This window comes from Calypte anna, chromosome 6, assembly GCF_003957555.1.
Source record: "Calypte anna isolate BGI_N300 chromosome 6, bCalAnn1_v1.p, whole genome shotgun sequence".
NCBI lineage: Eukaryota > Metazoa > Chordata > Aves > Apodiformes > Trochilidae > Calypte > Calypte anna.
The window spans coordinates 22,458,982-22,471,048 of NC_044252.1; the positions used below are offsets into that span (position 1 = coordinate 22,458,982).

A 12,067-nucleotide genomic window follows, 5' to 3' on the forward strand; every position below is an offset into this window, starting at 1 on the left:
TAATTTTTTAAAAACTTGGTTTTGGCTTCTTCCATTTCACCCTCCATCTTCTGCTTCTGCCCTCTTGCTCCATTTCCCCAGCTGCTTTACTCCTTCCAGCTGTGCCAGGATGGGAACTTCCTGGTTGCTGTAGAAACACAGATGAAGGACACACTTTGAACAAAAATGCCAAACAAGAAATGGCTTTGTGTGTGCCCAGACAGTGCTGTGCTGCACCAGGATGCAGTGACTTCATGGCCCTTCATATGGGGTACCTGTGCAGCTTGGGGTGAGGGGGGGCTGCAGGGCTGGTGGAGGCCCCAAAACTTCACCTTGAGCAGCAAGCAGAGGCTGGGGTTTCTCAGGGAAAGGGCTTTGAGGGTCTCCATCACCCACAGAGCACACAATGTATTGCTGCACCCAGGGATGCAGCAGCCAGTTGGGTTTTGCCAACCTCCCCAGCTCTGGCACCCTGGGCACCATCTCCTCACATGGCCTTAATCCGAGGCACCCTTGGGCCCCCAGGGGCCATCACCACCTGGTTTGCAAGATGCTGGCATCGTAGAGCAGTTTCCAGGTGGTGGGAAGAGGCTCAGGGCCCAGCTAGAGGTGGCAGAGGATGGGGAGAACAGCACAAGCCTCCAGGTCCAGGTTGGATGGCTGAGCTGACGGGCCAGGCAGCAGAGCCACAGTCCATGGGCACAGGGAAGGGGTGGCAAAGGAGACTTGTTGGAATGGACTGATGCCCTGGGAAGTGTCAGCAGGACCCTGTGCCTCAGAGCCCCGGCTCGCCGAGGCGGCGCGTGGGTGCGGGGCGCTGCCGGCTGCCGGAGCTGCCATTGTTTGCCTTCAATCAAGATGTTTCAGGCAGAATCAAAAGCACCAACTGGGGAAATCATCATCACAAAAAATCTTGCGCCTGCAAAATAGGTCAAGTAAGACTCCAAAGAGAGAGAGCGTCTGATCTGCATTGCAAGGAAGAATAGCAACAGCTGTGATCTCCAGTATATATGGATGGGCTGGGGGGGGGGATAAATATATATATCCATGCATATGTATAACCGCTTACAGCTGTTGGGCCGTATGTTCATTAGGGCCAACTGTTTTGGAGGCAGAGGGATCAGCACTAATCGGGAAAGGGAGTTTATCATCACATTCAGAGGCAAAAGTGTCAGGAACAACTGCGGCCCCCCCGCCCCACAGCCCACACCAGCTGTGCCATGCTGAATGCACCCGATTCAGTGTCCCCTCCGCCAGCCCCCTTGGGGTGTGAGAGATGCAGCTCCTGCCCTGGCTCCAAAAGTGGGCATGAGCTGTGGCCTGAGTCCCCTGACTCATCTCAGACCCAAGTGCTGGCCCCAGGAGTATGGGTTTCCATGTCTCTGTTTCCCCATTCCCCCAGACCAGGTGTCCATGCCCACGCCACCTTCCCGGCTCCCCATGGTGTGGACCCTTGGGTTATCCCTGCCTAGTGCTTGCCTCACAGGTGCCAGCTGTAAAAATGACCTCAAAATACACATAAATCCTCCTGCCTGACATCGGGGAGAGTGATGGAGCCAGGGCAGGACAGCTGGTTCAGCCACCCCAAGATGCTGGCTTTGCCTGGTCGGTTGGGACCCAGCTGTCACAGGCTGGGGAAAGCAGTGTCCCCAGCTCATGAGCAATGGTCTAGACACAGGGGGACCTTCTGTCCCCAGCAGTTTCCTCCTCAGCACCCTAATCCCCTGCCAGTTTTCCTCCTACAGCCAAAAAAGCATTAAAGCTGGAAGGCTTTGTCCGCCATTGGTAGCACAAAATAAAGGTTGCAAAAGCCAAGCAGCAAGGACAACTTCTATTTAAAAATACCTCTCATCCAAATGATATATTTGCTGGGCGTTCCTGCCAGCTCCTAATGCAGCTCAGACTTGGAGCCTCACCTACCTGACAGCTCTCCTTCCTCATAGGATTATTTATTTGGGGCTGTTTTTTGCTGCCTGGCCCTGCCGCCCATGGAGGCTGCAGCTCAGAGCTGCATAGTCACAGCACATTGCAAGCAGAGGGGCTCCTTCCAAGCCTTTCTCTTCCAACTGAGATTTTTTTTTTCCTTTTCCCATTAAATAGGATATAGATATTCATCTCAGTCAGCCAGTTAAATAGGAAGCATAGAGGGGGCAGCCCCCTCCCCCCCCCACGCTGTTCCCAGCAAGCCTTTGACGGCGTCCCCCAGCTCGACTGCAGCTTTACAGGAGTTTTGCTTCCAGTCAGTGTTGGGAAGGGAAATAAGTGAACAGATTGTAATAAAAAAATCCAACAAGCCTGAATTCAGCCAACTGAGCCCAAAGCTGCAATTTAGCCAGGAGCCAATCACAAGGCTGTGGTGCGAGCTTGCTTCCATTTAAACAAAACAAAATAAAAGAAAATTTTAAAACCTTCGGATCTGGGTGGGTGCCCAGCTAGGTAGGCAATGCAGCACTATGGCCATTGGTCCAGCTTGCCCTTTACTGACTCGTGCCCTGGCAGGGCCAGGGATGCCCACGGGGTAAGAATGCAAAGGCTGAAATCTCCAGCTCCACAGCCCCAGACAATTTCTCTGCACTGATAAACGCAGCCATCCAGGGGCTGCGAGACCATAAACAACAGGGAAATGCAGGTCGAAGAGGAACAAAAATCTCAGTGTTTATTTCTCCTTCAGGCTATGGATTATTATTATTATTTTTTTTTTTTACCCTCCCTGCATCCAATCCACTCTGTTCCTTGTCCTTTTGGGAGCACTAAATTCATCATGTGAATGTAAAGCGAGGTTTGTGCGTGGAAGGGAGCTGCGGTTTGCTGGAGCAGACACATGCAAGGTCACACGCAGCCTCGCCATAAATTACAGCATGTCCCACCGTAAACAGCAACAGGAGAGGGGAAGCGCGGCGGCTTCGGGGGCAGGGGCCGCAGGGGCCGATTCATAACGTCGTGACAAGTCAAACAGCTCTCGGGGTGCTCAGTTGCCAGAGAAATATTTTTCACATCCAATCCATTAGGCAAACAAGATGAAAAAGTATTTCCTACTTTGCTGAAAAAATACCAGGACTCACTATAAAGCATGCCCTAAAAAAAAAAAAAAAAAAAAAAAAAAAAAAGAAAGAGAAAAGAAATTAAGTGTGACCATCTGTAATGTTTTTTTCCAGCGGCTCTGACAGCCTTCCAGGCATCCTGGCCGTGCACAGAGGGAGCTGATGCTTTAAAGAGCTCTAACAGTTTCTCACTTTTTGGCCTGTCACACTGTTGCAGGAACAGTAATGAGTCAAATTATTTGGAAAGAAACGACTCCAGAATTTGCTTTCTCCCCTTGAAACCCCCTCCAAACCTCGCTCCACTGAACCAAACCCAAAGCAGCAAATATTTGCTACTTTTCTTCCTCCCCTTCCCTTTTCCTGTCAGATTGGTGGGGAACGTGTTTCATGACACTTCTTTTTTTTTTTTTTTTTAACCTACAGAATGATTTTTGAAACAAGAAGATCCTCTCAAAGTTTGCTTTTCTTGCTGGCTGGCTTTTCCGATTGTTTTGTGAAAACTGATAGGTTTTTTTTGAGTTAGAATCCAAAGAGAAAAAGCTTCTTCCAACTGACTTGACTGCTTCTGGTACCGGTGACTGTCTCTGATGGGGAGACAAAGGGGAGTGGTCAAAAAGCAGCTCCGCAGACTGACCGGCGTCTCCTTGGGAAGGCACAGTCCTCGTCTTGACCACTGGAAAAATGAGCCTGCCAGAGAGAAAGGATCACCCCCAAACACGAGTTGTCTTTCTACTAAATTTTAATTTTTTTTTTATTTTATTTTTTTTATTTTTTGACAAAGACATCTAAATTATACACTGAGTAACAACATGACCAGATATTGCAAATACCCCTTTTTGGTGAAATTCAAAAAGGGAACATAAAAGAAAGAGCTTGTGTGGACCCAGCTGGCCCACGGAATGCAACAGCCACCACCTTTTCCTTTTGCAGAAGAAAGATCCCTGTGGGGGCAGGGGGCAAGTTTGAGTGGGCTGGTCTCATCCCAGCACACTTAATAAAAAAAGTTTGGTAATCAGTTCTATTTTTGACGGACAAAAAAGTCATTAACGTGCAAGAAGCAGTGTTGGTAGGAGGAAAAATGGAAGAAGGTTGCATGCTTTGGCAAGGAGACACACTGCATCAGAACTGCAGTAAGGGAGCAAGGCTGCAGCCATAGGAGGACATGAATCCCCATGCCCAGTGCTTGTTATTGGAGCAGGGGTTTGGACCCACATTTCCTGATGTGCCTATGAGGAATTTCACTTTTCCATCATCTCCCCTCCAGAGAATGCAAAGAGGCAAGAGAGGGATTTCTCATTTATTGTTAAGGTAAAAAACAGATTTAAGGATGTGAGAGTGAATCAGGACAAACTCCCCACAGGAGAGGAATTAACCCCTGCAACAAACTTCTTGAGGCCTATGGTGGTCTCTCTGTCACTCTGAGCCTTTAAATCAAGGCTGGGTGTTTTCCTACCACAGGTGCTCTAATCCAACCACAAGTCACTGTGCTGGCAGGGTGGCATTTCATGGGTTGTGTTATGCAAGAGGTCAGGAGAGAGGAACATAATGGTCCCTTTTGGCTTTAAAACCCTCTGAATTGATGCGACGTGTGGCAAAGCTCCACCCATACCAATGAGGTGGTTTGCTTTCCCTGAATCTCACTTAAAGGAGGGCAAAGCAGATGGAGTTGGAAGGACAAAGCCTCATGCATGCAATTACCATAAACCTAACAGGAGCTGAAGGGCTGAGAGAGGGGCAGGGGTTCCACTGAACAGTGATTTGGCTGGCCCCAGCCAGTTTTACAGGTGGTATTTAGCCAAGCATTACCAAGGGAGAAGATGTAAATACATTCAGATAAGGAGCAGCAAGTGAACAGAACCTCAAATCCTTTTACATTGTCACCAGAACACACACAGAGAGATGTTTACAATACAAGGAGCATTTACAGCCATCAGACTTACCTAAGTCATGGTCATTTTAACCTTCCACTTCCATCCTCCCAGCATGACTTGCTCTCTAACTACCTGGCACAGTTACACCAAATTGATCTACTGGATTACAGGTGAAACTCTGGCTGGTACAGATGCATGCAACCAATACGTGTAGTTACACACAAATATAAGGAATGAGCCAGCAAATACTTCTGGATCCTGAGTTCAGTAAGGTAATTTTTTCCTTTCAAACTGGAAAGATGAGAAAATTAGTATATTTTACACAGATTTCCAAGTATCACCTTGTGATTCCAAAAAAAAAACCCAAAACCGTATTACTTTCCTAGATGCTTTTTGGCCCCAGAAAGCTCACTGTGACACAAGATGGGGTGTCACATGGTTAAGTTTGCCACTGGTAAAAAAGGAAGCACCAACTCAATTCCCTTTCAAGTGAGAATGATCAACACCCAAGCACCCAAGGGGACTCTGCTCTGTCCTCCCTGGGCCAGAGGAAGAGTACCCAAGCAATTAGCTCTGCACCTGGTATGCAGTGTGGGCAAATTCAAAGCTCAGGTGTATCTGCCACTAAGCAAGCACAAAGCATGCTTTTAGGAAAGGGCTTCAAGTCTTGCATCAGATAAATGAATTAATTGCAAGGAAAAGATGATGCTGGAATTCGTTTCTCCTCCTTGGGCTGACCCAGGAACACATGGTGCCCAGAGTCCTGAGGTTCCTGATAAGCCATTGCAGGTGGGGATTCATTGAACGAGCTATGTTTAAATGACCATCCCTCCTCATGACTATTCGCTCAATCCAAGCAAAGCGGGAGCTGTGTCACTTTGTGTCATTAGTGATTGCTTAACAGCTCACTTGAGCTTTCTCTTCACCCCCACACCACCCTCTCCTCCTCCCAGTTGTTCAGTTTTAAAGCAAGGCTGTGCTACTTCGCCATGCATGTCCTGCCCCAGTGCCAAAGACAGATGCACTCGGAGGGTGCTGACTCACGGACGCAGGCAGATTAAAGTTGGATTGCTAAAGCAGTTGCTGTCGCAGCTGTCCCTCTGCACCCAGCCACAGCAAAGGCAGATGAACTACACACAGATGTACGTGTAGTTCAACCCCTGAACCGCTACTGCAGATCCTGATGTATGGGGGGACCCGGGATCAGCCACAGATTATTTTAATCTGCTGGGCTGTATGTAACATGTAGGTGGTCAGGGACTGCTTCAAGTACAGTGCAGATGTTTCTGCCGTGAGGTGGAGACGTTCAGGGGAAGAGAGGAGCAAAGATCTGGGCGCTCCAGGGGTGTCAGCCGTCTGCCTGGGTCCATGAGTCAACTCGCTGACGCGTGGTAAAGCCACATGCTGTAGTACAGGCAGCTCTCCCCACGCTGCCCGCCGGTCCGTATCCAGGAGGTGGAAGGGGTAATACAGTCCCCTAGTTATTCTCTGGCCTTTTTTAGGCAGGCAGCAAACAAAGCTGGCAAGCAGGGCAGTGGGATTATTTTGCCATCTGTGCATTAGAAACTGGCCCAGGAGTCACCAAGCTCACTTCATGCAGGACATGGCTGCTTGGCTGTACTAATGACTCCTGCTCACTGTCAGCTGGGGCTGGATTTGAATCAGCTATGGGAAACACATTCTCTTTCCTATTTCAGCAACTGCGTTGTTTCAGAGCAAAGCCAGTTTGGGGAAGAATGAATCCTCATTTTAAAGAGTGCTTCCCATCTGCTGTTCACCAGGCTCCTCATCCTCCACCAGGGCAATCTGCAGTCCACACTGGGCTGGGGCACCTCAGGCCCAACCATGGGGCAGTCCCCTGAGTCTTCCATTGGACTAGGCATGGCCTGCTGAGGAAGAGGGGTGGGAGTATATTTCTTGCACGTTTCAAAAAGGAAGCCTGGGATCAGGTATCTCATTCTAGAAAGTAATCATGGACTTAATTGCATTTTGCTGCAGAGTTGCCTTAACAGCAAGGGAAAATCAACAGGGATTGTTCAACATCAAGGCTAATCTCGCATATGGAACTTACTGAACACAGGAACCACATTTTTTTGCTGGCTCAAGGTGAAATGCTGGGTTAAATTCTCCTTCAGCTGCAGAAAAAGTCCTACGCGTGCTCATCCTGCATTATTTCAACTGTAAAGAGCTTTAACTATACACATATAACCCTTCTCTCCCTTCTACAGTAGTGTCGCAATGCAACAGTACCTTGTTATGATCAAACTCCTCTTTTATGGCTATAGGAATATGTGGAATTCTTCTATCCTTATTACACAAATGACTCCTTAGCAGCTTTATTTTAAAAAACTACCCACAATTGGTAACACAACCGCATTTTCTGTCGCTGAGGGGAAGCTGTGACTGACACCTCAGCATGCCCTCAGCAATTGCAAACCCTCATGTATAGGGCAGGTCCTATGCATCTAAGTAACTACAGTAACTCACCATTCCCTCTGCTCCACACTAAATCAGTCTTGCTTCTGCTTACAAACTTGCTTACTAATCAGACATTTAATACTATTTATGCATAGGAAGGAAATATATAATTCCTTTATTGGGATAAAAAAAATATACTAAAGAGCAGGTCAAATTCCAAATCCAGCAGCATCTTTTAACTGATGTTGTTCCCTTTTTTTTTTTTTTCTCTCTCTCTGTCTTTTTTTTTTTTCTTTTAACAGCTGTAGCTGTGCACAGATGGAAAAACATTTGGTCAGAAAGCAGTAAATTAGTGTTTTCAGGCTAGAATTCTGCTCCCACCGCTCCTCCATTTCCATGCAGCTCAGAACGCTTTATTTCTTCTTAGCATTGACATTTTTGCACACCCAATTCATGCCATCCTTCAGACAGAGAAAGGTAATATTAGTCAAGTTAAGAGAAAAGGAATCCCCGAATCCCACCCTACCACCATTATGCAAAAAACATGTTCTGCCTCCTCATCTATCCCCCCCCTCGGCCCCCTGCCCCCAAAAATGCCATGGGTAAAAACCCAAGTGCTTCATTGCTCAGTAGATATTGCCACACAGATGTTATTAAGTCTTTTATCTGACCACAGAAAGTATCATTGTCTCATCCACAGGGTTGGACCAGGTGATCCCTGAGGTCCTTTCCAACCTGACAGTCTATGACTATGATCATGTTGCTATGTACGGGGTCCTTCAAGGAAGGACCACTTTGAAGTCAAGGTATGTCAGTGTCAGATGAAGGCTCAGTTCCAGATTCAGCTATTCATGATTTGTGTAACCTTGGACAAATCATCTTACATTTGAGATCATGAATTTTAGGGGGGCTGTTTGTTATACAGTCAGCTCTCTCTAAAGAATACAGCTCTAATTCTCTGCTCAGCGGTAAGCCTTGAAATCCAGATACGTGAAAGCCACTACAATAACTGGATTTGGACCCTTCTGTCTGTTCTTCAGGCTATGCCCAGAAAATGGGTCCTGAGGGGTCCCACAGGGGTTCAGTAAGAATAGATGTGGGCACTTTTTAAGAGGATGATATACTCTTTAGTGTATTCCCATTAAAATGTGTGCATGACATCTCTGACCACAGCAAGCAGGATGGCAGCACTTGTGAATACCTGAGTCATGAGTTGATTACAGAGATCTCAAATAGGATACGCTGTTGAAGGGCAAAGAGACATTTTATCTGTGCCTGTCTGTAGCTGTTGTGAGGAACACAGAACAGAGAGCAAGATGCACAGTCTCCTCACATTTGTGTCCCATCAAATCCATTACCTCTTCCCTGCCTACAAGGTATCTCTGGTGACAGGGAGGCTCAAGGAAGAAATAAGTCAGGCAGGATTCTGGGGATAAGAGTGGTACATCCTTGTGTTTGGATACTGGGCAAATGCCATCCTTGAGATCTGGAGGGGAGGGGGGACTTCACTGCATTATGTTTAGTGTTAATTTTTTGATCATTAAAATGATAGTGAGACCCTAAGAAAGACCAGAGCCTTTGGGCCAGCATCACTGCTAGCCCTGTGGTAGCCAGCAGTATCGCTGTCTTCCTATGCCCTTGTCCTCAAAGTGCCAAAGACCTCAGCTGCCCTAAGGACAGATGGCCAAAGGCAGAGCACGGCAGGCCCTTGGGGTGAACAGAGACCCACTCCAATGCCTCCATGTTGCCCCTCAGCCACAAAGGTGCTGGTCACATTGGAGGGGGGCTAAAGAGTTAAGAAAGAAGAGAGGGAGTCGTCAGGGCTTAATCAGAAGCAGAGAGGTTCTCACTTGAAAATACCAATTCACCTTGATAGCTGCACTATGTGACACTTCTTATCTGAAGGGGAGCAACAACTTCTGAAATCAGCCCTTGTTGCTGTGTTAAATAAAGAATAAGCAAGCCCAGCTTGTGCTGGGGTGCACATGGGGCCCTGCACTAATAACACTCCTAACTCTAACCTTGGGGAGGGTTGATGTCTCCGGTTTCATTTATTTATCTCCACAGCAGAGATCAGTGTAAAACAAATTGTCTGAAATCCTCAGAGCAAATGGGAAAAGACGAGAGGTAGATTCATTTTAAGGCCCAGTAGCTTTGTGTCTTCCCCTTTCAATAACACTGATAACCTAGGTGTAAAACATGTAATGCCTTAAGCAATCAATAGTGTGGTTTAAAGCTTATCACTTTAGAGAGAGAGGAAGCAAGCGATTCCCAGCATGAGGAATGCCAGGGCTTAACAATGGGGCTAGGAAGAGAGGTGTCAAGCCTTTGGCTTGATTGTGTGCTTTAGAAATCTGCATGATTGGCCTGTAAAGAGTAAAAATAAATAAATAACTAAAAAATGCTCCCACAATGATTTCAGCTTCCCCTGCCTTGGAAGCAATAATCACATTTGCACACATCATGGCATAGGAGGCAAGCAGAGCTCCTCATTCATTTTGAATGTAGGTTTATTTGCTGAACCAGAACAGCTGAGACAGCTTAAAGTAATAAATATCAGCTGACACCCTCTGCTATTCAGCACAATAATCCCAGAAACAATACATCACTGCAAAACAACAAACGTGCATCCTATCTTCTACCTAATCTGACCACAACCTGAATTCAGTGATTAAAACTCTGCCTGCTGCCTTTTGGGAGCTTGGGAAGGGGAAAGACAGACCATTTCAGCATCAGTGCAGACAGGTCATAAAGCTGAGTTTATAAGGGGATTTACCGTGGCTGTGAGCCTGGCTGTATCAAGCATATAACGAGGGCAAAAGAATGACATAGCAAAATGCAAGAGGAAAGGTGAACTCCAAACAGGCTTTAAATATGTAAGTAGGTCACTGAATGTTTAGAGCAAGAATCGATTTTAAAAAACTCTTCTGGCATGAGTTAATTGTTATGAAAATTCATATTCAATTGTAGTTATTTCCCTGCCTGACAATGATAAAATGAAAATTAACATGTGTGCTGTATTGTAGAGCTACATGTAAGACACCTTCCTCATCTACAGCTACATCCATGGCTGCTGGTGCAACTTTCTTGAGGGGGGGAATATGTGTTCTGCAGCATTATCAACTGCTTGAAGAAAAAGAAACTAAAAGGTATGTTTGCAGTTTTTCTACCTAAGGTCTGAAGCAGGATGGAAGCAGCCAGGGAAACCACTGCAAACACAAAGAGCTGCTGTGAGGAAGGTATATGGGAAGGAAGAAACAGTGCTTGAAAGAGCCAAGTCCACAATGGACACAAAAGTCAATAGTTGTCATCTTTTGTCCCTACACACTCTGTCCCTATATCTGCATGCTTAAAAGATGGTTCTGTACAGAAAGTACAATCTCTACAGTAATATTCAGATCTTGATAGATGCTCTTCCATGGTTTTGTTGAGGCACAGAGATGCTGGCAGGTGCTCTGAGGATGGAGATGGATACAATATTAGTATTCCAGCCTCAAGTCAACCCTGGGGAAAACACAGTCAGGGAAAGATTTCAGATCTTTCAGCTTTGCCTCTCTTAGGTCTCTAACAAGCATCTAGTAAACTTTACCAAAGCTAAGAGAGAGAACTCTAGGGAAGAGCATAATGCTCCTTGCAGTGAAATGCTGCTCAGCACAACCCTGCTCTGCCACAGTCACATCTGCTATTGTGCCAAGGGAGTTGTACTCTAACCCCTTTGGGAAAGGACTGGTAGATCCTTCCCTGGGAAAAATAAGAAGTCCTGCTTGAGATTAGCCTCCTGCTTGCTTATTCTCTGCATTATCAGCTTTGTGGCTATGGGAGTGAAGTAATCTGACTTCAAACACAGTGAACAAGTCTTCTACCCCATAAAAAGCCTCCTGATTTCTGCTCCCCTGCAAATGAGGGATCAGGCAAGGCCACTAACTTATGACCCCTAACGTGACCTTAAGGACAGCAAAGCTTAATCCTTTCATGTAATCCTCTGTCTGCCATAACAAATTGGGTCAGGCAAGTGCAAAATTCTCCATCTCTAGTGCTTTTGGTATGCATTATTTTAACTGTTGCTTTCTTCTCTCTCTGTGCAGCTAGGACTGTGCCTTCATTATTGGTTATTTCTCTGCACCTCCAGTCATCATACAAGCTTTTTTTTACAGGCTCCCACAAGTACATCATCCATTGTTGGGTTTTTTTTTGCCTGTGTGCAATCTTCTCTGTGTGCAAGGTCTCTGAGACCTTGTATACATGATGCAGCACTGTAGACTCCCTCTTTGCCCTGCTTAAAAATCAGAAGACTTTACGCTGTAATCTGGAAACATGACTGCTTTTCCTCAACAAGCACCAGCTCTGCCTGTCCCAAGACAGCTGCAGTCATCAAAACTGGCTTTAAATTACATTTACAAATAGCCCCTGAACTTTGTTAGGATGTGGAAGATCCCCATCTAGCCTGCCCTGACTGAGACATCCTTAAGACAAAGACTGGCTCTGAGGAACAACATTGCTGGGGGGGTCTTCTTCTGAATTTGATGAAAGTTCTGAATCACAGCATTGGCATAGGCCTTGGGCTTCAGTCTCAACTAGGTTGAAACAGCTGGGGAGGAGAAGGTGGCTCAGCCCTTCCGACAGTTCTTTGGGCCAGCTCAGCACTGGCAAAAGTAAGAGAAGCTTAGTGGCTACTCTCAGTTGCACTGGCTTTTAATGGTCTCTGGAGGACCATTTTGCTTGGGTCACAATATACTGCAGCATCATTCTGGAGGACAA

At 46.5% G+C, this 12,067-nt stretch overlaps 1 protein-coding gene across 3 annotated transcripts in view; it reads right to left on the bottom strand.

Annotated features, from left to right (window-relative positions):
* Nucleotides 1-2,724: 2,724 nt before the first annotated feature.
* ARL3 (ADP ribosylation factor like GTPase 3) overlaps nt 2,725-12,067 on the bottom strand; it is a 31,214-nt gene continuing 21,871 nt past the window's right edge. Inside the window, exon 6 of one of the 3 annotated variants that reach the window (XM_030453171.1) lies at nt 2,725-3,054. In XM_030453171.1, coding sequence (XP_030309031.1) covers nt 2,809-3,054 — 246 coding nt within the window. In that variant the 3' untranslated portion in view covers nt 2,725-2,808. Of the gene's footprint in view, nt 3,055-4,425; nt 7,771-9,659; nt 10,765-12,067 lie in introns of those variants that run through there. The other 2 variants (XM_030453173.1, XM_030453172.1) reach the window with 2 other exon arrangements.